This window comes from Pelodiscus sinensis, chromosome 5, assembly GCF_049634645.1.
Source record: "Pelodiscus sinensis isolate JC-2024 chromosome 5, ASM4963464v1, whole genome shotgun sequence".
NCBI classification, from domain to species: domain Eukaryota; kingdom Metazoa; phylum Chordata; order Testudines; family Trionychidae; genus Pelodiscus; species Pelodiscus sinensis.
Genome location: NC_134715.1, coordinates 36,810,536 through 36,836,622, shown reverse-complemented (window position 1 = coordinate 36,836,622; position 26,087 = coordinate 36,810,536). Strand labels below are relative to the sequence as shown.

At 42.2% G+C, this 26,087-nt stretch overlaps 1 protein-coding gene and 1 long non-coding RNA gene across 2 annotated transcripts in view; one reads left to right on the top strand and one right to left on the bottom strand.

Moving 5' to 3' along the window:
- The window catches only part of QRFPR (pyroglutamylated RFamide peptide receptor), a 74,319-nt gene extending 49,016 nt beyond the window's left edge, over window positions 1–25,303 (top strand). The window contains exons 2-6 of the mRNA XM_006125586.3: window positions 13,370–13,528; window positions 14,477–14,538; window positions 15,467–15,702; window positions 19,996–20,093; window positions 23,629–25,303. Coding sequence (XP_006125648.1) covers window positions 13,370–13,528; window positions 14,477–14,538; window positions 15,467–15,702; window positions 19,996–20,093; window positions 23,629–24,029 — 956 coding nt within the window. The 3' untranslated portion in view covers window positions 24,030–25,303. The remainder of the gene's footprint in view (window positions 1–13,369; window positions 13,529–14,476; window positions 14,539–15,466; window positions 15,703–19,995; window positions 20,094–23,628) is intronic.
- The window catches only part of LOC142829573 (uncharacterized), a 50,023-nt gene continuing 37,270 nt past the window's right edge, over window positions 13,335–26,087 (bottom strand). The window contains exon 4 of the long non-coding RNA XR_012904101.1: window positions 13,335–13,447. This is a non-coding gene — a long non-coding RNA (uncharacterized LOC142829573). The remainder of the gene's footprint in view (window positions 13,448–26,087) is intronic.

Genomic DNA, 26,087 nt, shown 5'->3' with positions numbered 1-26,087 from the left:
ATCTACTGGAGGGACAAAGGGCTCACCTGTGGCTTCCCAAACATTGCAAAGAACACAGCAGGCCACAATAATGCAGAGAGAATCGAGGATTCTGGAATCCACATTGGTCTGCAGACAGTGCCGGTGGGATTTCAAGCTGCCAAATGCACATTCAGCGCCCGCAGTGGGTGTAATTAAGCCTTCTTTTGCAAGACCCTGGGAGGCCAGGACGTGGTTTCAGAAGCCAAGGCAAATGTGGGTATGCCAGAATAACGCTGGGGACAGTAGTTCCAAGTATGACAATGTCATTTGGTGGCAGGTTGTCCCTGCCTGTCCATGTATGTAGATTCTCAATCATCACAAATTATAAAATTTTTGAGTATAACTCACATTGACATCCACAAATCAGCCTCTGTGTTCCTAGAGCCTACATCATATTGGCTGGTCCCTTAGCAGTTTAATATACTCAGATGCTGCTAGAGGAGGGCAAAGAATGAGCCCATGTGTCCCATCAATATTCCTGGTGCAGTGTGGAAATCCCATTCTTCCAAAAAGCATCTTTTACTTCGAGGGTATTTTATTTGTGCCTGACACCTGCAGGTAAATCACACGTCTGATTGCCCCAGAAACCCCTGCTACCCTCTTGCCTACAGCTGACTTTCCAACACTGAACTAGTTAGCTGTGTACCCTGAGCAGTCTGGAGTAGCGAGCTCCCAAAGAGTTGTAGCAACCCACTTCTTCTTGGCCAGCTAGGCTGAGATGTACATCCCACATACAAGACCTGAAGGGGTTACGATGGCTAGGGGAGCCAATTAACCACCTAGTCCTCACATGAAAGGGAAACCAGAGAGTAATGAAGGTAAACTAAGGAGCTAGTGCTGCTGGCTAGGAACAGGAAGGTCCTCTATAAAGTTGAGGAAGGCTGCAGAGAGAGGGTGATTCCAGTTACTGTCAGGGAGAGACAAAATAGGAAGTAGCCCAGTGATACTGCAATAAGGGAGAGGAAATGCCTTAGGTCAGTCAGGGAGTGATTTAATTGCCACCAAAGAGAGGTTCTGCTCTAAGAAGATTCCCACCTAATATCAAGGCAGTTGTGTAGAGAGAATAAAGGGACAGCTTAGGGGACTCTAGAAGGAGGAAGCATTCTTTCTCTCTCTTCTCTGGCCGGGTGAATGGTAGACTCAGGAGGCATGAGTACCCTAGAAAATGTCTGCTTTGTGATATCAGAGGAATATGCTTTTTGCCAGAGACAGAGGGACAGCCATGCTCTTCAGTCCTCTCAATCTGCTTGTACAGCACAAAGTGAACTTTAATGAGCTGGAAAAACTCCCTCGTGAGGCCCCTTCTGTAGGAAAGCTGGTATAAAGCTAGTGGCAGTGATTTTGCTGCCACTTATGCCCACTCCCCCATGGCTGCTTTCTCTGTGGGAGCTGTGCTTCCCTTTCTCCCCCCATCCCAGCATGAAAGCAATGGAGGGGTGTCAAATAAGGGGAGGCATGGGAGAGAGAGAGAAGGAAGTGATTCTCTGCACATAGTCTTCTGTCAGTAGTATCACTTAAAGCTGCCCTCCCATGGGTTGGGCAGAGCTGACTCAGGGAGTGGATATCAGGTCTCTGCTAACTCCCCCTTTTCACTGGGCCTGAGCATTAGTTGTTTGTTCTCAGCCCTCTGGTTGAAGTGAACATGGGTCTGGTGACTGTTCCCCTTAAACTAAGCTGTGGAAAGTTCTCCCTGTAAACTGACCAGCGGAGAGACGCTCCATGGTTAAAAACAATGTATTTATCTCCCTCTATTGTGTTTATCCAGGCCAACCTTGGAGTGCTGAATTCTGTAAAGAGTGTGGGATGTACATCAGTAGAAGGATTCAAACTGCTGTAAGGCAGACAAGCTGAGTGGGTGGATGGTATAAATTATAAAAGATTACTGGAACAAAAGAGAACATCTATGTTTTATTGGCAAATATGTGTTTTTTCCTTTCTTTCAAAAGCCAGCTGAATAAGAGGAAGCCAAGAACGGAAATTCAGGCTTGTTAGATGGTCTTTTAATGTTCTCAAGTTTTTTTTAATTCACTTTTTAAAACCACTTAGTGATTTGAAAAGGTGTGACAAAGCTGTGTTGAATACCTGCTGCCCTGGAGAAAAGTAAGGTTCTTTAGGAAGGTGTCTATCTTGTACACTAGAATCTATGGACCAAATTGCTTTTTCTGTGTGGACCCCAGTGCTGTTATTGGCTTTCTCCATGCTGGCGCTTAGTCTCTGATGTGAGTGCATGCTCCCTGTTTGATATTCATGTCAGTTGAAAAATAGGGTTTTGGGCCAAGCCCTTCCATTCTGAGCATTTTGTATATTCCAGAAGATGACACAGTTGACATCACAGAGACTTCGTGGAAAATATGCATGGCTGGAATATTGGCATAGAAAGGTGCAACTTGCTCAGGAAGGACAGGCAGGAGGAAAATGGAGGAGGTGTTTGGCACTGGAAAAGGTTCAGAAAAGGGCAATACAAATGATTAAGGGTTTGGAATGGGTCCCATAAGAGAGATTAAAAAGACATGGACTTTTCAGCTTAGAAAAGAGGAGACTAAGAGGGGATATGATAGAGGTCTATAAAATCATGACTGGGTATGGAAAAAGTGAATAAGGAAAAGTTATTTACTTATTCCCACAATATAAGAACTAGGGGTCACTAAATGAAATTAATAGGCAGCAGGTAGGTTTAAAACAAACAAAAGGAAGTTTTTCTTCACTCAGCACACAATCAACCTCTGGAATTCCTTGCCAGAGGATGTGGTGAAGACTAGGACTTTAACAGGGTTCAAAAAAGAGCTAGATAGATTCATGGAGGTTAGGTCCATCAATGGCTATTAGCCAGGATGGGTAGGAATGATGTCCCTAGCCTCTGTTGTCTGGAGATGGATGACAAGAGAGGGATCATGTGATGATTACCTGTTGTGTTTCCTCCCTCTGGGGCATCTATTGTTGGCTGCTGTTGGCAGACAGGATACTGGGCCTAGATGGACCTTTGGTCTGACCCAGTATGGTCATTCTTATGTTCTTATATGTTGCCTTACATATTAAAAATGTACACTTGGACTGCAGTAAAGATGGAAATAGTGAACTGATTTGTTGAAAGTTTCTGGGTAAGGATGAAAGGGGTAAAATCAAGAATGATGTCATGCTAGGTGTCTATTACGGACCACCTAACCATGAAGAAGTGGATGAGGCTTTTTTAGAACTGACAAAATAATCCACAGCACAGCTCTTGGTGGTGTTGGGGGACTTGAATGACCCAGACATATTTTGTGAAAATAACACAGAAAGACCCAGACTGTCCAACATGTTCTTGGAATGTACTGGAAACAATTTTTATTTCAGAAGGTGGAGAAAGCTACTAGCTGTTCTAGATTTGATTTTGACCAAAAGGGAGGGACTGGTTGAGAACTTGAAAGTTTAGGGGACTTGAGTGAAAGTGATCATAAAATAAGAGTTCATGATTTTAAAGAATGTTAGGAGGCAACACAATAAAATAAAGATAGTGGATTTCAAGAAGGCAGACGCTGGCAAACTCAGGGAATTGGTAGGTAAGATCCCATGGGAAGCAGTCTAAGAGGAAAAGCAATTGAAGAGGGTTGGCAGTTTTTCAAGGAGACATTAAGAGTACACATTTTGCAACTTACTATTTCACTGTGTAGGAAAGATAGGAAATATGGCAAGAGACCATGCTGAATTAACCAGGGGCTTTTCAATGATCTAAAAAAATTGAGGTGTCCTACAAGAAGTGGAAACTAGGCCAAATAACAAAGAATGATTATTAACAAATACCACAAGTATGCAAGACAAAATTAGAAAAGCCAACGCACAAAATGAGATGCTATATAATCTCCCAAATGGCGCACAAGAACACTCAATTTCAAAAGGAGACAAGTGTGGCACCTTTTATACAGGAGCCTCACTTAAAAATTCAATACATAACAATAAGGAGGCCAGCCCTAATGCAATACAATAACATTAATACAAAAGAAATATTGATACTGGCAGAGCCATTGGCCAGGATGATCACCTGGTCTGGAATAGTTCAGTTTTTTAAAGAACTTGTTATGGAAACTTGACCTAAATTTTTTCTTAATAACAAGAGTGAGAGAGGCTTTTGATACACTTCTGACCACTCTGGTAATCAAAAAGTGTGCCATGTGATTCCAATCATCTGTTGCCCATTCCAATTAACTTAGTATGCAAATTAAATTCAGAAGAGGGCTTAAGTCTTTTGTTTCAAGTTTCTGTAGAACAGTGGAGATTCCTTATTTAGTTTAGCTCATAAGAAGTATCAGTCTAGAGAGGTTGTTTTCTGTGACCACTATTTTCTCTCCAGATTTTTTTAAGTCTTGTTTTTAATGAAATTACTTGCCTTATGAACTGATGGTTCAGTAATCTCATGCAGGAGGTCCCAAAGAGACAACTCCATTATCTGTAATGTCGGTGACCAATATGAGGGCAGTCTTGCCTAGTGGTCAGAGCAGGCACCAAGGCCTAGGGTCAGAGCCAGAATCAGTAGATGGAAGCTGGGAGCCAAGAGTCAAGCCAGATACGAACAGCAAGGGTCAAACCAGATGACGGGAACTGGCTATCAGAGCCATGGGTCATTTCTGAGTCCATAATAAGAAGCCAGGGCTGACGGACAAACTGGGAGAAAAGGATGAAAGCAAGCAAGGACTTGAGGCAGGGCAGAGCAAAGGTTGGGTACAAGGGGGAGCAGCAGGAGCCAGGAGCAGGCACAGTGGTCAGTCAGCACAAGCATTGAGCCCCTCCAGCTATTCGGCCTGCTGTACTGATGAAGCTGGCCTGGAGGCTAGCTCTGCTGCAGGCCCTGATTCCTGATCCTAAGGAGAGGTACCAAACGGTCAGGAGTTTCTGGAGCCTCATTCTCTACTCCAGGTCTCGGTTCAAGGGGCATGGACAGAGGTGCACAGCGGCTCTGACAGCCTCTGTAGGCCCCTGGGCAAGGTGGTGGGGGGCCCAGCTCTGTGTTCCGAGAAGGGTGGGACCTTGGGCAGAAGAGGCATGGCTGGAACAGCCAGCCCCCGGGGCTGCCCAGGACACATTGCCACCCCCTCTTCAGTCCTCAGAGCTGCCTGAAGCATTCAGCATGACGCTCCAGCAGTGACTGAAAGGATCCAGAGCTCTGGCCCCTACCACTGGCAGGCCTGGGGGTGCCTTCTCCTAATAAGGCATGTTGGGAATGTCTGTAGGCAGGTAAACCCCAAAGGGGATGGGAGTAGTTGGAACAGACTTGGATGACAATGACCTCAATGACACTCTTGGCTGGGTTGGACTGGAAGTCAAATAAACATGAAACTTCCAGTAGAGTGTTTACAGCAGGGGCTACTCAACATGCAGGCCACATGCAGCCTGTAGCCCATTTGTTTGCAGCCTGTGGCACAGTTTGGGTTTACGCGGGGCTCAACACACGGCCTGCAAGTGGGAACCAAAACAAAGTAGTAGTCAGTATAATGGTCTTCTGTTTATAACGTGTTTTAGTAGATAAATTCCTGGACTATCATTGTTCATTAAAAGTGCTGTCATATAGATGGAAATTGGGTAAATATTGTAATTTATTAATAACAGCAGAACTGACTTAAATGGGGCCTGTGTGTTGTATAGTCTTGCCTTAATCTTTGTGTTCATGCCCATCAGTGTGAAAGAAACTATTTGCATATGTATTTGCAAGTATATGCAACCGCACTTTAGTTGCAGCTCTTAGCGTGTGGTCCCTGGGGCTTCCAAAGTCGAATAACCCTGGTTTACAGTATCACTAAAAATCATTCTTGTTACTAATATTACATTTTCCCTGTATTACCTTAGAAAATACAGCACACTGATCTCTAGAAATCCTGAGTATAATGTTTGTTCAAGTGGATTATTAAAAATTGTATGATTTGAATGGTACCTATCGTATGCCTTAAATCTATTTCACAGACTCTGAGGAGCCCTATGAAAGGTTTTTGGTTTTGCTGCAACTGAAATACTCAGGAAAATTTGGACTTTTCTGTTGAGAATTAGTAACACACAAGTGTTAACTCCACTGGCTTGAATGGAATTACTACTTGCTTTACCCATGTATGCTTCCCCTCCCACCACTCTTTGGTAGCCTGATCTAAAAAGCCCATTGAAGTGAATGGAAAGATTCCCTTTGATTCATTGGGCTTTGAATCAGCCCCATATCATTTTACCTTCAGCTTACTGCCAAAAAGATGCTGATCTTTTCAAAGACAACCAATATCTGCTTATTTTTTCATTTAGCAACTGCAATGTGGTGGTGGTGGTTTTTATTAGTGTACTTGTGAGATAAAGACACCAACTGTGCAGAGCAGACATAATCCAATGACATGAGTGCATGTTATCTCCTGTGCTAATCTGGGCATACAGATATATTGTTTAGTAAGCTATTGTATCTATCTCATTAAGGATTTGTGATAGAAATGTAGCCGTGTTAGTCTGGGGTAGCTGAAGCAAAATGCAGGACAATGTAGCACTTTAAAGACTAACAAGATGGTTTATTAGATGATGAGCTTTCGTGGGCCAGACCCACTTCCTCAGATCAAATAGTGGAAGAAAATAGTCACAACCATATATACCAAAGGATACAATTAAAAAAAATGAACACATATGAAAAGGACAAATCACATTTCAGAACAGGAGGCGGATGCGGGGGGGGGGGGGGAGGTAAGTGTCTGTGAATTGATTATATTAGAGGTGGGGAGAGTGGGATGTTTGTGAGTTAATGGTATTAGAGGTGATAATTGGGGAAGCTACCTTTTACATCTGCACTTGAAAGGGAATCCTCTGAACTGTCATTCATGTTAAAATTCGACACTCTCCAAAAAGGACTCAACAAACACTCAAGCTATCTTACCCATTACCAAGATAGCTTCCCCAATTATCACCTCTAATACCATTCCTTCCCCCCTCCCCGCCCCCTGCATCCTCCTCCTGTTCTGAAATGTGATTTGTCCTTTTCATATGTGTTCATTTTTTTTAATTGTATCCTTTGGTATATATGGTCGTGACTATTTTCTTCCACTATTTGATCTGAGGAAGTGGGTCTGGCCCACGAAAGCTCATCATCTAATAAACCATCTTGTTAGTCTTTAAAGTGCTACATTGTCCTGCATTTTGCTTAAGGATTTGCTGCATTCATTCATGGAAGCGTATGAAGAAGTGGTTGTTATTTTATTATGACTCATGAGTCATGGTTGTCACCAGGTTGTTTTTCTGTGTGTCAGGGGTCTTACCCTGCTGCTTGTGACCATTCAATCAAATACCTAGTAGTTCAAATCATTCCCTGGCCAGCAGAGCAATGGAAGGTACAGATGCAGCCTGGTAGATTGTCTTCCATGTGGTTCTGGCTGGCCAGGTTAAGACTGCATGAGGATAGCTGAGTATTGTCCTGTGAGGTTGGTTTCGCTACTCTTGAGTAGGACTTCATATGTATTGCCCATCTGGCCACAGTGGGAGTTAAGTGCTCATAACCTTTGAAGATTCAGCCATGTACCTGAACTCTTGACCCACATGCCTTTGGAGCTTAATCCTCCAGCATTGAGCTCACAGGAATTTGAGCCAATTGAAATCAGTAAGCAATAGGGAGCACATGGTGCACAGGTGTGTGCTTATACTAGGCTTCCATCCTTGCTCCTTACTGTATGCCAGTGTTTCCCAAACTATGGGCCGCGGCCCAGTACCAGTCCGTGGGGAAAAAATACCGGGCTTCAGAGTGGCTACCAGGGTGTTCCGGGCTCCCAGAGTGCCCATGTGGCGCCAGGTCCCCCAAGCCTTAGCCCAGGCTGGGTGGAGGATACAGCTGGGTGTTCCGGGCTCCCAGACTGCCTGTGCGGTGCTGGGTCCCCCAAGCCTTGGGTCGGGCAGGGCAGAGGATGCAGCTGGGGTTGCTGGATGGCGGTGGTCTCCGGGGATGGGTGAGTTGCTTCCTGCCGCCTGCTGGCTCCTCCAGGAGGCAGGGGCTGAGAGCTGCCAGCCCTTGCCTAGGGGCAGGATCTCTGCACGGGTAGCACAGTGCTTGGATACTGACGGGGGACTGCAGGCCACTTGGCAAGGGTGGCAGTAGGTCCCGGGGAAAGGACTTCATCTCCCCGAAGCGTGCGCGTTTTCATGCGGCCAAGCCTGTGTTGTTCGTTTTCCTGTCACATGACACAGCAGCCTTGGCTTGTTTCTGCACAGTGCGACGAGGTGCACGTCTTCTTAGATTAACTGCTTAAGTTTTCTTCCTTTATTTTCAATTAAATACCCTCTTTTTTTCATCCTCAATATGGATAAATGGCTGAAGAACGTGACTAGAAATACAACTAAAAAAATGTTCGAATGATGTGCAGCCTAATAGAAGTGAGAATAAGAAGATAAAAACTCCTTGGACCCGCAATTGTTCCTACGAGTATTTGAAATTTGGTTTTATAAGTGTTGGTAGTAATAATCACTTGCCATTATGTATAATCGGTCATGCAGAACTATCCAGTGAGTGCATGAAACCATCAAAACTGAAACGCCATTTGGAATGCAAACATCCAGAATGTGCAAGTAAGCCCATAGATTTTTTCCATAAATAAAAGAAATGAATTATCTTTTGCTAAAAAAAAGCATGAAAACTGCATTTTCTATGTGCTCTTCAAATGAAAACTTTGTGTTGGCTTCATATGAAGTTTCAAAACAAATAGCCGAGACAGGTTATCCACATACTGTTGGCAAAAAGTTAAAACTTCCTGCATTTTCCTGCAGGAAAAAAAGGAAATCAGTTGGGTTCGCTGTCTTTATCCAGCAGTACAGTGAAACGTAGAATTGAAGATATGGTGAAAAATACTGAGGAAACTCTCATACATTGAATACAGAATAGTCAGTTTTTTGCATTACAAGTGGATGAAAGCACTGATATAGCTGATGCTGCCAATTTGATGTGTTTTGTTAGATATGATTACGAAAGCTCCATTCAAGATCTCTTATTTTGTAAACCACTTCCAACAAGTACAACGGCTGCTGAAATTTTTAAGATAATCGATGATTTTATTATTTAAAGCAATATTACCTGGAAAAAATGTGTTGGACCGAGCAATGATGAGGCTCGAGCAATGGCAGGGTCTCGCACTGGGCTTGTCCTGTGGATTCGAGCTGTAGCGCCAGACTGTGTAAGGGTGCACTGTAGTATTCACAGAGAGGCATTTGCTGTGAAAACTATGCCATCACTTTTGAGTTCCACTCTTCAAGAATGTGTGACGTTTATAAATTATATAAAATCTCATCCTTTGAATTCCAGAATCTTTACTGCTTTGTGCAACGAAATAGGAAGTGAACATGAGCATCTCTTTTTACACTGTGAGATTCGATGGCTGTCGAAAGGAAACATTTTGAAACTACTTTTTGAAATGAAGGATGAAGTTTTATTGTCCTTGGAGCAACACCCTCCATTGGCAAAATATGTTATATTTACATTTAAAGACAGTTTTCATGAATTTGATTGGTTAACAATTGTGGCTTACTTATGTGACATATTTTGTCTTTTAAATGACTTAAGTTTGAATTTACAAGGTACTAAAATTAATATTTTCAAAATTCACAAAAAAGTTCAGGCAACGATTAAAAAACTTTGTTGATGGGCACAGTGAGTTAACAAGAGAAACTTTAAATCTTTTAAAATTTAAAACTTTAAATCTTTAACGCTTATGCTCCAATACATCTGTTAGTCTATAACAGTCTATACATCTGTAGTCTATAAGGTGCCACAGGACTCCTTGTTGCTTTTAAATCTTTTTGTACTTAACTGAATTACAAGAGAAATACGCTGAATCTTATATCTCAGATGTGATTTCTGCAGCAATCCAAGAACATCTCTTGGGGCTAACATCAAGCTTAAATGAATATTTTCCTCCAATTGATGCCAATAAAGAACCTGTTTACTGTTGACACCGAAAATGAAGAAATATTACAATTGAATGCATCAGTACTGGATTCATTAATTGAACTTTCCTGTGACTCTGCCTTAAAAGAGAACTTTGATAAACAATCCTTGATTGATTTTTGGTTGAGCTGTAGAAATGAATATTCACATTTAGCTGAGAAAGCAGTCAAATTCTTAATGCCTTTCATCACGACATATAAGTGTGAAACTATTTTCTCAAAAATAAATATAGAAATAGGTTGAATGTCGAACCAGATTTGAGGATAAAACTTTCTTCTTTTGCTCCTGACAAAGTTGCTATGTGATGCAAAACAACATCATCCTTCACATTAGTTCTCTTTTTAGTTATTTAAAAGCTATAAGTGCACACATAATAAATGACTTATATTCAACTCATTCACTTATAAATAAACTTTACAACTGTTAAAATTCTACTGGTTAAATTGTAATTAAGGTAATAAGTTAGGCAGTATTTTATATCAAGATTTATATTACATACTGTTATTATTGTGAATAAATAATAAACAGTGAAAATGTATTCATTTTTCATTCTTTTTTTATATGTATTTATAGTTTTGGGCTATAGAAAACAGTACTGAAAAAAAAGGGGTTCCAACTAAAGTAAAAAGTTTGGGAAACCCTGGTCTAGCCAGCTTTCTATCCATTTTACAGCCCATTTATCCAATCCATATTCCCTTAACTTGCTGACAAGAATACTGTAGGTGACTGTATTAAAAGCTGGCACTGGGGGCTTTGGGAGGACGAGAAACAATTTTTTTGCATGTTCATCATTTGCTTAAGCTCGTGAATGGATTTACTGGTCCCCATGTCAAAAAATTTTAGAACCCCTGCTGTACACCATTTGGGGAAGTTCCCCATACCTGTTCCCATCACCACTTTGCACAGCAGAGGGCAGGACTGAACCTTGGTTTGATTTCTCTTCTCACTCCCCTCCCTTGTTTTCTGTGTATCATTGTTTGTGTAATGTGCACTTAGACACTCTTTTACAATTAATTCTGAAACAAATCTCTATATATTTTAGAGTGTCTGTCTGTGTGCCTGTCTGTGAGTCCATTTGTTCAAGTATTGCTCCTAATCTGTAACAACAGCCAGGGCCACCAAATTTGTTATGTAGTTTCCTCTTCTCCTATCTTAAAAACAAGGTCACGGTTTGGTTGTACCAGGTCAACTGGAAGCCCATGGAAAGGACTGTTTCCCATAACATGCAAAGGGATGGGCTGCTGCTCAGAGACGCATGATATGAGAGTGGCCAGTGGGGGCAACTGTACACTAAAGGAGTGGACAGCAGTGTTGGGGCTCCATCTTGCCCCCCAGCATAACACTGACTGGCAGACCTGAATCTGCAGCCTCTGGAGCTTAGTGCATGAGTCTCTACAGCTTGAACTATAAAGCCAGATCTCTCTCAGCTAAGGCTGTAGAGCAAACTCATTCTTTTCTCTCTGTAAGTGGTTTAAGTGCCACTATATGGGATAGTGAACCACATTCAGTAGGTGTGTGGGTTCCACCAGCTGACTGACTAAGTAGCCTTCCTGCCCCAAACCCTTTCCCCCCTTTCTGGCCCATGGCTGCAGTGCCAAGGGCCAGCTGTGGGGGAGGGAGAGGAGCAGAAAAAAAGGCATCTGGCAGCCAAGGTGGGGGACTTGAGGAGAGAAATTTTCCTGGCAGCTGTGAGGTGCACTGGAGCAAGAGAAAACCACCCTGGCAGCCAGGGCAGGGGCAAGGCACAGTGGGACGGGGGAGATAAAATGCCCCTGGCGACTGTGGGGGAGGGGAGTGAGACACAAGGAGAGACAAAACATTTTGGGAGGTGGGGAAGGAGATGCACTGGGGGGGCGGGGAGGGAGAACAAAACACCCTGATGTGGGGAAGAGATGTACTGTGGAGAGGGGAGATAAAATGGCCCTGATGGCCAGAGGCATGCAGGGTGAGAGAGGAAAAAGGCCCTGATGTGTGGAGGGAGGCTGTACTGGGCGGGGGTGGGGGGAGAAGGAAGAAAATGTAACTGGCAGCTGGGGGAGGTTGTGAGGGACCACGCTGGAGGAGAGAAAAGGCCCCTGGTGGACAGGGAGGGAGAGAAAAGGTCCCATGCCACATGGGACCTCGTGCCCTGAGCCCCTTCTCACCCCCCAACCCTCACTCTTGTACTTTGCCCCCTTTTTCCTGCACTCCCCTCATATCCCTAGGGCCCTGCCCTGACTTCTGCCCCCTTCTCCTGCACACCACCAGCCCCCTGCCCTGAAGGACCTGGGCAACGCCGGGTAAGTCTGCTGGTCAAACATGCAGGGAAAGCAATACAGTTCTCAGTTTCTCCCATGCAATTTTCTTGGCTTTATTGGGACTGTACCCAGATTTACCTGCATGCAGTTTGCAAAAACAAAAACAAAAGAACCTACCACTTTTATTAATGATCTAAAGAGAATATGGCAATTATTTAAGGGATTACAAATTATTCCAAAGAAGGGAGAGTTAAGGACAATGACCTCAGGATTAGAAGTATTAGACTGACAATGACAAGTTTCAGTTTGGGAAGAGGTTAATATAAGGGAATACATGTGGGAAGGAATAATCCAAACTATAACTATATTTTCGGAGATAGTAAAAATCAACAATTCAGAATGACTAAATAATAGCAGGTTTCAAATTAATATGTATTCACAATTAATTAGAGCAGCAATAAAAACCAAAGTACAATTCTTTAGGGCCAGCTTTACAGAAGCATAATGTAATGTTTTTTGTTTCAGGAAAGTCCATGTGAGCTTTTGGTAACTAGAATACTACATTCAATTCTGATGGCCTTGCTAATAAAATAAGATTAGAAAAGTGAAAAAATAGTTAAGGTGTTGATTTATGAGAGACCTATTAAGAGTGAAAAGCTAACAGCTTGGCTAAATGGTACCTAAAAGGACAACTGAAGGCTATGCATATTTTGGAGGATGTAAGCATCTCAGAGGGAGGAAAATAATGGGATATAATTAGAAGTTATGAGATGATCAAGAAAAGAAAAAAATCAGATGAATACCAGGAAAAATAGCCTGATAGATAAGACTGCAAAACAACCTCCCAGGGGATATGTATATTGTAGCTATCATGTAACTTAGGACATTTAAAAGTAGATCGAACAAAACTTAATAAAACACTTAGGAAGAATCTTAGGTTATTATGGAGTTGGGCAAGAGGACAGAGAAGGTCTTTCTTCTTTTTCATGCAATTTAAAGATAAAAATCTCAAATAGCTCTGAATATTATGGGAGTGCAAGGAACCATGTGTAACACATACTTGAAAGGAACTTCCTAGAAGTCAAGGTTTTGAAATAAATATACCAAGGAAGTTAATTAGTTTGTTCTTAATATCACTTTACTAACTACCTGGGCTGCTTGTTTTTCTTAATCACCATGGTTACATGCTCCACAGGTGCCTTTGCTTGCAAAATGGTACCGTTTGTTCAATCTGCTGCAATTGTTGCTGAGATTCTGACGATGACCTGCATTGCTGTGGAAAGACATCAGGGAATTGTGCATCCATTAAAAATGAAATGGCAGTACACCAACAGAAGAGCTTTCACAATGCTGGGTAAGATCACAGGCAGCTCCGATCATTTGATGATCACCTGTTCTGTTCATTCCTTCCAGGGAACCTGGCTTTACTATCTGAGGTAGGACACTGGGCTAGATGGACTTTTGGTATGACTCAGTATGGCTGTTCTTATTTGTCATACAACACACGTTGTCTATTGATTCTATTGGATGTAACAGGCGTGAGAGAGTTGAAGAGAAAAGAGAAGCTATTGCTCCATGCAAGGGTATAGAAGTTGCGAATTACTGATAACTCTTGCCATATTCTATGAAGTGGCCCAGAAACACTGTCCTCACCTCTGTTTCCTTTGAAAAAGTTGTGGATGGTGTAAATTGTAAATTTGCCTGCCACAAAAAAGCCTGATTGGGGGGGGGGGATGTTCACAAACTAATGTAAATTGAAGTAACCACCCCTGCTGCTATCCTCTTTGTGAGTAATTGGGTAAGCCTTGGTTTCTAGTCCAAAATAGTTTACGTTTGAATAGGTTTTGTCTCGGATTTCGATAACCTTGTTACAGTTATTTTGCAAGAGATGCTCAAAATATAAGAGTACTGCTGAAGAGAGACACCAGTTGCCAAGGCTGTACTCATTGTTCATATCTGTAAGCAAAGAGAACATATGGCAATGTTGATCTTGCTTTTCACAGGGCAGATGTTGTCTGGGAATCAAATGTAGCTGCCCTTTAGAATGAAAGCTTCTGAGACACTTGGGAAGGAAACACCTGCTGAAGGGGCTAGATGAAAAGTGTTGCTATTTTTCATATCTACAATAAGTCAATTGTCCACAAATGTTGACTATCAAACTTGACTGTAAATTTAGAGTTTAGTTTGCAACATGAAATTCCACATCACTGTGTTTTGCTAATTGAAGCAGTTAAAAGTAAAATGAATTTGTGTGACGTTCCTAGTGCTGCTGAGCATTAAAGAGATGTTTATTTGTTTACAGGAATAGTTTGGTTGCTGGCAGTTATTGTTGGGTCACCTATGTGGCATGTGCAGCGACTGGAGGTATGTTATGACATATAATGTAATCACACTTTCAGAGGGAGTCCTTGTTTCAGATTTAGCATTAAAAGCTGGCATGTTGGGGAATGGGGAGTGTTTATAAATGGAAAAACACAGGTTAACTAAGAGAGAGGGAGTTTGGGTATGCGAGGGGGTGCAACATGGGCGGGAGTGCAGGGCACAAGGGGTGCAGGGCATGGGCTCTGGAAGGAAGTTTGGATGTAGGAGGTTTCAAGGCCGCAGATATGGGGGTGCTCACCTCAGGCAGCTCCTTGCATTCAGCAACCTGTCCCTGCTGTTCCTAGCAGAGGCCTGACTAGATGATCTCTCCTGTCACAAGCACTGGTTCAACCACTCCAATGAGGTTATTTATCAAAATCTCATGGAAGGCTAAATAAATTGGACACACTGTTGCTCTTTCATCCACTATGTAGTTCTATGTTTTAAATTTGTCATTAACTTATTGATTTGTATTAGAGATGTTAAGGACTAGTCGATAAGTAAAAGTTTATCAGATAGTCAGTCGACTGGTTAATTCCCCCTTCCCCCTTGCTGCCTCTATCAGATAGAGGCAGCAAAGCGGAGGGGGGGGGGGCGGAAGAGGGTACTTCAGAGGGGCAGCGCTGCACAGCTGACCTCGGGCTCAGCTGTGCAGGGTTGCCCCTTTGAAATGCAGAGGTGGAGTTCAAAGGGCAGCAGCTGCACAGTTGAGCCGTTGGGGATCAGCTGTGAAGCTGCTGCCCTTTGAATGCCGCCTCCGCGTTTCAAAGGGTAGCCCTACACAGCTGAGCCCGGGGTCTCTCCACTGAATTCACTTGCATGGTCTCTCCACTGAATTCAGGTTATAAAGCAAAGGTCTTTAGAAAATGTGACATTCTTCATAGTTAGGGTACTTCTTAAAGTGGACTCACTTCTATTTCATGTGTTACAGATTAAATATGACTTTCTGTATGAAAAAGAGCATGTTTGTTGTTTGGAAGAGTGGACCAGTGCTGTTCATCAAAAGATATATGCCACCTTCATTCTTGTCATACTCTTCCTTGTTCCACTGATGCTGATGCTTCTGCTCTACAGTAAGATTGGATATGAACTCTGGATTAAGAAACGAGTGGGAGATGCTTCCGTTCTTCAAACCATCCATGGGAATGAAATGTCTAAAATATCAAGGTTTGTACAATAAACACATATAGTTAGAACTTTGAGTTTGGAAAAGCAAATCTGGGAACTGGAAACAAGGGAAGTGATGGACACGATTTTAAAAAATGACTAATGATTTAATACTTGGTGCCCAATTTGCAACACTTTATAAGGGTCTGGTTTTCAAATATTACTAAAAACCTATACTCTGAAAATTGGGTTCTTTTAAGATGTGCCACACTGGATACTTAAAATGCAGGCCATGAATTGGAAAGAAGCAGCAGTTTGTTATATTCCTGAGGCAGATTAGGAGTAATTAAATACAATTCCCTTTAGAATGCACCTGTAATAAGATGAATAATATCAAAAGTTTTCTAAGGCGAGTTCATTATTTAACTGTGTGTCTATAATCACTGTTCTATCAGCCTCTTACAGACTAAGTAGCACATTAAATAAAAAAGAATGAGAACTTATCTGAAAGCTAACATGATACACTCTAATTTATGGCAGATTCTAAAGAGAACTAAATGCCCTCAGGTTTGTGGGTTTTTTTTTTTTGTGTGTGCCTCGTGAGACCATCCAGATGGCAACTTAGTTTGAAATGCTGTGAAAAAAAATGAATAATTAACAAGCAGACAACTAAAGAGCATGGTTAGTTACACTTCTTTGCAATTTAGTATAGCAATTGCCCTATTTTATGTATTACAGTGCAATTTTCATTTAATTTGGCAAGTTTGTTTCCTAGTGTGATGGCAGCTTCTAGTAGTGTGTGCACAGAAAACAGGGGAGTACCACATTAAATATGGAATCCAAGGAGAATAATAAGTAGATGTCTCAGTCAAGTGGGTAACGTTAGTCAAAATGAGGATAATGATGAAATTGCAAAATGGAATAAAATAGTAATGTAACGTTCTTGTAAAGTGGGCGCCCACCCACACTTAGTAACTCCTCCGCATAGAGAATAAGATTCTACTCCTTCTGCCTGCTAGTGGAACTATTACTGTAGCTCAAGTGGTACAAATTTATCTTGGGTTCATAACTCATGGTGGTAATAATGTTCTCTGGGAGTTCATGAGTAATAATAAATTCAGACATCCTCAGCCTGCAAAGTGTTCTGGTGAAAGCATAACAAGTACCCCTAATAGATGGTATAGACAGACCCCAGTCCTCCAAAAACTATCCTCAAGCAACAAAAATGATCAGGCAGTAAGGTTCCATCCAGTTCCTTACCTATATTGGACATGGATGGAGTAATGAGACAGTCAGTATTCCAGAGCCCAGAAAAAGATCTATCTTTTTGATCTATCATGGATTTTTGAGCTGTTTGTCCCTCTCTAGATATCAGAATTGGATGTGCTCGAATAGATATAACAACATTGATGTTTAAAATACAATATTCTCTAGACTGTCTACCATAAATTAATTAATTATCTTTTGCATTAAAAGAGTGAGGTAAAAGCTGTCAAATAATTAAATCACATATTTACAGATGTTTGAAAAAACTACATAAAATGATCCATCCATGTTTATAACACACTACTGTGATTTCTGGGCACCTTAACTGTAGCCCTAAACTTAACCTTTGGGCCAAAATTTTCAACAGTGACTCATGGTTTTGGGTACCAGGAGCCCTTCAGACACCAAAATATATTTCTTTTTCCTTTGGGTAGGCTGAGGCATAGGTTCCACAATATCATTCCACCTTAAGACATGCCTACTTGATCAGAGGGAAGGGTTGTATGGGATTTTTGTGAGACCATGCAGGTCCTTGCACTCTGGATATAAATCACAAACCTACAGTAATCTCCTATCTTATATATGTGCAATAAAAATTGCTTTTCAATCTTTCATAAGTCCCCAAGAGGCCTGCAAAAGGACAGTTGTAGACTAATGTCATTAACTCCCTGCAATGCTTACCAGGCAAAGCCAACTGCTTGTAAAGCTTACCAGTACTTTTAATTTTTTCCCATTGGACTCTCTCTATGCATTCTTCTCTCCTCTTCAAAAAAAACCTTCCTATTTTCCCCAACTGCGGTTCCCTAAGGATAGGTCTCATGCTGTCTAGGGATGGGACTGCTCCATACTCTGATGCAAATTCCTGCTGTCTGTCTGCTCTGATTGGAGCCTCTCTCCCCCTTCTCCCTGGAGACTCACTTTGTCTGGTAAGTTAGAGCCAGGGATGTCCTTTCTCCCTGAGTTGTTTCTTCGTCTTCATAGTTCCTTCCTGACACTACAGAGTGATATTTGCTTTTGCTGCAGGTTACCATATTAAAGGTGTTAGACATAATTAATACATTACTTCCCCTGGGAATTTTTGCTGGAATGCAATCCTGTACACCAACGTCTAAAATGTATACTAGACTTTTAGCTAAAGTGTACTTGGCATGCAAAGGCACAGAGGTTTTAAAGCTTCCCAAAGCCAGGAGTTTTATTCTTTTGCATACAGCATGCCAATCTCTCTATCAATGCCTTCTCTGAATCACTTACACATCTATATTACCAGGGCTTGAGGTGTGAACCTTAGTCAGCCAGCAAGTTGTATGTAAATCCAGACTACAGGCCCATCAACAAAGGGGTGGGGGAGCAAAGGGGGCAGTTGCACTGGAGCCTGGTGTTTCAAAGGGGCCCAGAGCTCTTGGATGCCAACTCTGCTACTGCAGCAGCAGTGATAGTGGCCAGATACCCAGACTCCTTAGAATTAGTGTTGAAGCACCATACCAGGCACTCAGCGTGGCTTTGAGTGCTCAGGAACTGGGGAGGGAGCTGGCTACCCCTGGCTCCGCCCTTCCATCAGAGACCCCACTGCCAGACTATACTGCTTGTGATTTCTGGCTCTGGACACCTAGAACTGTGAGCCAATGTGGTACTGCTCTACCTCAGTTTCCCAACACAATAACTTGTCTATCTTGCCAGTAAACTCTTCTGGATTCTGCCCATCCAAATCTTGCTTTTCCTAAAGTTACTGAGTTCACTATTACAAAAGAGACAGTGCATGACTCTGTATGTTCAGTTAGCTGATGATTTGCCTTCCACTGTTAATACAGAGCATTGTGTTTATTTTGTAATAAAACAAATTATTTTATTACTAATGAATAGATATTTAAGTGTCAGTATTCTGTTTTATTTGTAACTGTACCTCTCTAGTGACTGAAACTCAATTTTAGCAAGTTACAGTCTTTGTCTACGCAGGTTTTTCACTTGCATCAAGTTTCCAGCAGCTCTTGTCTTTTAGGTCAAGAGGCCCTAGCTTTTATAGCTCATAAGAGGCTGTACTCCATTATCCCCTCAGTTATGAAAAACGGAATGTTTTTTTGATCTCCTTGAATTACTCAAAGTCCATTGTCTCTTCCTCTGGAGCCAGAAAGGTTTCCTGGGGTGCTGTTTCTGTCCCTCACTGTGATTGTTTTCTCCACCCCTGTTTGTTTAGTTTGATGGCTTTATTTATCTTTTATGTATATGTGCTTTCACTGTTTGCTGCCTGTAACCAAGCTATTCAGATAGGTAAATACACATTTTTCTGTCTAGGATAGGTTGGGGTTACACTCTGCCTCCCAAACACCTTTTAGGACCTTATTTCCAGCACACATCTATAACTCATGCACAACCCAGATGTATACCCTACAATGATTGTGTATCACCAGTTTATGTAGGATACCTTACACAGCACCCTTGGGATGTATATTATTACAGCGTTGTTGGGGGCAATCAGTGTGTCAGGTCTAATGTGAGCTACGATGTGCATGGGGAGAAAGGGTCTCTGCCAATTGGCATTCAGGCATTGGCATCCTGGGATTACGGTACCTCCATTTGAGTGCCCTACTCCAGACAACCAAGGAGAGGCCTGATTTTTTTTCAGACCATGCTTAGCATCCATGTTGTGAAAGTCAAGCCACTTTAATGTGTTGCAGATTGGACCCTCAGACTAATCACTTAATGACTAGTCACTTTTGAAAATAATTCGAAGTCTGGGTTCTCATCAATAATCTGAATGTGGGAGAGGGACTGCATTCAGTGTACCAAATATTTAGAGCTGCATAAGTAAATGGCAGAGTTTTAGTGCAATTTCATGAAAGTAAGCAGAGTTTGCATTTCAAATTAGATCCTGCATTGGGAAAATATGACATGGCTGTGTTTATTTATTACTCATTTAATTTGAGTCAGTAATATACAGTGATTTCAAGGAGGGTTAAGCAAATGGGCACCTTTGTGCCTACCTGCATCTTGAGGCACCTAAATACCTTTAGAAACTGATCCTGAGGCATTTGTGTTAATCAGCAGTTTATTCAAAGTTATTCTGTAAAAACTACCATAGTGTAATTTCAGGAAGAAGAAGCGAGCAATCGTTATGATGGTGATGGTGGTGGTTTTATTTGCAGTCTGCTGGGCCCCTTTCCATGTGATTCACATGATGATAGAATACAGTGAGTATCTGCCACACTTCGGAAAAGTAAAGCATTTCCTTTTTGAGTGTTTCTTTATTTTTCAGTAATGGAATCACTGATATTGTATCTAACGCACCCATTACCAGATAGCAAGAGTGAATGTATGCTTTTAAATCTGGAATAATAAACACTGTCTCTGGTGATAGAGCAGTGGGTTTCAAACTATGTGGGTTGCAGATTTAATGCCATCGTGTCCCCCCACAAAAATCTCTCACAGACCCCTATGCCCCGCACCTTCCACCCAGAGACCTCTCCACACAATGGGACATGGAGCCAAGCAACCAGGACCCAGATCCTGGACCCCATCATGTGGGGTCAGGCTGTGAATCTGGCTGAATGGCACCAGACAGCAGGAACCAGGATATTTTTAGCACACAGCTGGGCTGTAACTGTGTGCTAATTGGACTGCATGGGACCTGTGAGTTAAGAATCACTGTGATAGAGGCATGGCTGCTAATTAGGAGGGGAGGGGCAAAAGTATCAGCTGTAACTGGGTCTGGAGATTTAATAGGGTCCAGGACTCCTTCCCACCTTGGCCATTACAACAGGAACAGCAGCAGCCAGAACTCTGGGTGTGTGAGCTGGGCAGCACTGAAAGCCCGACTGGGGGAAGCTTAGAATCATAGGACTGGAAGGGACCTAGAGAGCTCAGCTAGTCCAGTCCCCTGCTCTCATGGCAGAACTAAATATTATCTAATCTAGACCATTCCTGACAGGTGTTTGTCTAACCTGCTTTTAAAAATCTGAGATTCCACAACTTCTGTAGGCAATTTATTCCAGTGCTTAATCACCCTGACAGTTAGGAAGTTTTCCTAATATCCAACCTAAATCTCTTCCTCATATTCTATTGTCCAGTCCTAGTATCATCCACAGAGTTTTTTCAGATAGGTGTTTAAGCCTTTCAAAGCTCGTACCTTCCTGCCTGGAGTAATATTTTTGTTCTTTTTATAGCTTTTGGAACTTCATACTGAAGTTTTCATTTAAAATTGTTTCCTCATCTTCCTCCCAGCTGTTCAATATTCCATTGTTTTCTTCTGTTTTCCTTTCACTTCACAGCTACTCTGATTCTCATTACGACTAGTTCTCTCAGCCCTGACTTAAGTCAGTCTCTCTCCTTGTATCCCTCTTTCTAAGCTTGGCATTGGCTGCAGATATGGTGAGAGAGAGCTAGTGGGGTCCATAGATTTTCCTTTGCTGCAGTTGTGGGTTCTCTTTGCCCCATCACAGTCCCTTACTGGGGACAGCAATTAACACAGCTGGTATCAGATGAGAAAAACACTGACACCTGCTCCCAAATCTGAATGTAAAATGTCTCCTTCCTACCGTTGCTTCATCTCAAGTCTGTGCCATATCTCACAGGACAAGGAATTGGTAGCCGGCAGACCTGTTCTGGTGCCCAGGATCTCAGAGGCCCCTGTCAGGCTTGCCTTTCCCTTGCTTTCCCCTTTGGTGCATGGAGGAGGAGCAAAATCAGCATGTGAGTGCCGTGCTCAAGAAGTGGCAGAAATGCAAGCACTGGAAATACCAGAAGTGCCATAACCCTTCTAACTACCCCAAAGAGTGTCAGACTGATTTTAAATAGCACTGTTGTCACACTCCCATCTCTGTATCCTCCCCTTCCCACCCCCCGCTTTGTCTGTCTGCCTTTTTCTCTTCAGCATCTGAGGAAATGAACTGTAGCTCATGAAAGCTTTATGCTCTAATACATTTGTTTGTCTTTAAAATGCCACCCGACTCCTTGTTGTTGTTGCAGGTCAAAACATATTCATTGCAAATCCGAGACTATCTGTGGGTTTTGGGTCAAGAAATTTTTGGATACTGCTTTGATTGTCTCAGAAATTTGAACCAGATTGGGGATCCTGACTCCTGCCAGGCCTCAAATACCAAAGATCTACTTTAAAATACTAGCAATTAAGTATCAGCACAGAGCAATGGGGCTGATGCATTTCTCGTCCTCCATTGATTAATCAATTGAAAACACATGGTTCATTCCAACCAATGTCAACCAACCATTATATATAAATGTTCCTTTTTTGAATGATAAGCCTGTAGTTTTCTTAACCTCATACTTCTCTCCATGTCACTAATCACTCTCTCTGCTACTTGGACTGTTGCCTGATCAATAGGGTTTATTGTTAAATAACAAAGCAAAAAAAAATCTGTCACCTTTCATTTTAATTTTCTAGTTTGGGAACACCTCTTTTGGAAAAATTAAGAGGAAAATCAATGTTTAATATTTTATTACATTGAATATTCAAAAGTTGGAGCCCATGAGAAATAGGGGAATGTAACTTGCATTTTCTTAGAAGTCTTTATGAATGGAGAGAGACACAGAGAGAGAGTGATAGCGGACCAACATTTCCATTTCACTGAAGAAACTGATTTCATGTGTTTAACTTTGAATGGACATTGGTCTGATTACATCTATTTCAGTGTGAACCATAATTACATATTTTTGGAATTCTGTATTTATGCAGCATGTGACTGACTATGATTATCAGTAAATACTGTATTTTTAAGCCGTATCCTGACAATCAGTGTTATTATTTACAACCAGATTCTAATTCATTTCCAGAGGTGATTTTGTGCATGCAAGAGGACATGCATGTTTGTATAAAGTCCAGGTCACTCTGTTCCTTGAAGGCAAAACCCTACTTCTACATTAACCATAGATGAGACTCTGAAATGAATTCAATTGTTGGTATAGGTGGACAGAAGTAAAGCCTGGTTAGTTAAGCACAGGACTATGAGTTGATTTTAAATTGGAATCCCAACTCTGCTACTGACTTGTTGCCTGGCTTGTCTCTTCTCCTTGCTTCTTTTCCTTTGTTTTTAAAATGGGTGTAGTATTTACCTAGCTGATAACTCACTTTTATAGAGCTTTTCATCCATTGATGTCAAAGCACTTTACAAAGGAGTCAGTATCATTATCTCTGTTTTGCAGATGGGGAAACTGAGGTACAGAGATTTACCCAGCAGGCCAGTGGAGGAGCTGGGAATAGGATCCAGCTCTTGTTAGTCCCAATACTGTTCACTTTCTATTAGGCCACACTCCCAACTACTATTTAAAGTGCTTTGAACATGTGAAGTACTCTATAAATACTCATCATTAATATTTATTTTAAATGGCTGGAGCTTTACTGGCTTATATGCATCCTGGATTGGACCCAAAGTGTGGAGCATAGAGGAGAGCTAGTTTCCCAGTGAATGAGTTGTAAAAAAGCCAGAGGACCGTATTGGGTGACAAAAACAGCATTTACAAATCTGAAATAAAGATGGAACATAGGGAACAATGTGTGTAACTGAGTGGTAGCTTTGTGTCTATTACTTTTGCAGTTCATGAATGACTCTTTTTTTTTCTTTTTTTGCTTTCTGGTCAAAACTTTTTATTAAAATGGATAAATACATCTAAGACGTTTTTCTTGAAGCTGAGCAAGAGCTTCTAATTTACAAGGGTGGGTTTAAATAGATACAGTGTGTGGGTATCTATATAATTATATTTCTTTTTTCCCAGGTAATTTTGAAAGTGAGTATGACGATGTCACAATCAAGATGATTTTTGCAATTGTTCAGATCGTTGGGTTTTTCAATTCCATTTGTAACCCTATGGTCTATGCCTTTATGAACAAGAACTTCAAGAAAAATTTCCTCTCTGCAATCTGCTTTTGTACCGTCAAGGAAAACCCATCCCCTTCCAGGCGACCTGGAAACTCGGGGATTACTATGATTCAGCAAAAGGCAAATCTTTTTCAAAGAGAGCCCACTGCTTTAGAGGCTAGGAGAGAAGCATTCAGTGATGGTAACATTGAAGTCAAATTCTGCGATCAGCCAGCTGCAAAAAAGAATACAAAAAGGCACCTTGCTTTGTTTGCCTCTGAACTCACTGTGCACTCTGCATTAGAAAATGGACACTAGTGTCATGAACAGACTTGCTTCCTATCTTTGATATCTTTCAACAAACCATTTTGTTTTATTTTTGTACTTTGCACACTGAAGTGAGAAAAGAGAATATATTTTATGGATTACGATGTTAGAACGTTCTCAAAACAGTAATATATTTTAGAGAGATTAAGAATAAAACTTTGGAAAACAAGTTCCACTATGATTCCTCAAAATATTTTTCTTCTGACAAATTCTGGCTGACTGGGGTTTACCCCCAAATGAGGACAAACTCACGCTGTTTTTCTATTAACAACTCTGTTTACTTTGTGCCTGTGTTCTGGCTGGCCAAGGGACTGTGCATAGCTGACTCTACAAATTGCCTGAAGGTATTATCAGTGGGGTGAGTACATACTAGTTCTGAGCAGGTCTGGATTCTATATGGAACATGCTACTTCTACTGAGACCCGCCCTCTGCAGCTCAGTGGACAAAGGCTCTGGAGGCACATCAGGCGTATTATACATTTCTCTTTTGCTACGTAGGCCAGACAGAATTTTTCTGTCTAAAGTAAGACTTAAGCACACCATACATACTAAGGCTTTTTAAAAGGGAAGCCAATTTGATATCTACAATGTACTTCTTGCATGTGTCTATCTGATGTGCTGTCATCATAGGATAATTAGCTGAATACAAATATGAATATTACAGTGGACTGGCCTGTAAACTGCATCACTTCCATTGTCAAGAAGTTCAGTTAATCAGTAAAATGCAGATTGTGTTCCCTAAAAAATAGTTGAGTTTAAGGTCCTAATTCAGATACCTTGTCTGACTAAACTGTAAGGGTACATCTACACTGTAGCGCTATTTCGGGATATGTCTAGTATCCCGAAATAGCTATTCCACATCTTTGAAACAAGCCCATTATTTCAAAATATAATGGTCTCACTATTCTGACGTCCCTGTTCCATGAGGATTAAGGGATGTTTCAGAAGAACAGTTTATTTCAAAAGTTGACTCTGTAGACAGCGCCAAATTACGAAATAAGTTATTTTGAAATTAACTCGAAATAAGCTACAGCAATTTATGTAGTTTAAATTGCGTAGCTTATTTCAAGCAAGGGTGCTGTGTAGATGCACCCTAACAGTATCATCACTATAAGGCCTGTATGGAAATACGGGGTCTGATTGAAAACCTACTGAAGTCAATAGGAATCTTTCCATTGATTTCAGTGAGCTTTGGATCAGTCCCTGTAAAAGTCATAATCTTCTAGTTTTATTTTTCTGTGTAGCATTTCCTCCCTCCCTAAATGTTCTGCTTTCTGTCCAGTGATAGCACAGTACAGGCAGTCCCCGGGTTACGTACAAGATAGGGACTGTAGGTTTGTTCTTAAGTTGAATTTGTATGTAAGTCGGAACTGGCGTCCAGATTCAGCCACTGTTGAAACTGACCAGCAGCGGCTGAATCGGACACGCATGGGGCAGAGCTGCTGGGGTGGTGCTGGGTTGGTCCCGCAGCGCTGTTCCTCGGCGCTACTGGACCAACCCGGCAGCACCCCAGCTGCTCTGCCCCAGGTGTTCCCAAGTCAGCCGCTGCTGAAACTGATCAGCGGCTGACTCCAGGAAGCCCGAGGCAGAGCTGCTCTGCCTCGGGCTTCCTGGAATCAGCCGCTGATCAGTTTCAACAGCGGCTGAATCTGGACACCTGGGACAGAGCAGCTGGGGCGCTGCTGGGTAGGTCCCTGCAGTACCGTACTTCGGCGCTGCGGGGACCAACCTGGCAGCACCCCAGCTGCTCTACCCCAGCTGCTCTACCCCAGGTTTCAGCTGCTGCTGAAACTGATCAGCGGCTGATTCCAGGAAGCCCGGGGCAGAGCAGCTCTGCCTAGGGCTTCCTGTAGTCAGCCGCTGGTCAGTTTCAGCAGCGGCTGACTTGGGGACGCCTGGGGCAGAGCAGCTGGGGTGCTGCTGGGTTGGTCCAGTAGCGCCGCACCTCGGCGCTGCGGGACCAACCCGGCAGCCCCCCAGCTGCTCTACCCCAGGCGTCGGCCAGAAAAGCCTGGTCTGTTGTGGGGGGGGCGCAATAGCTGCATGCCC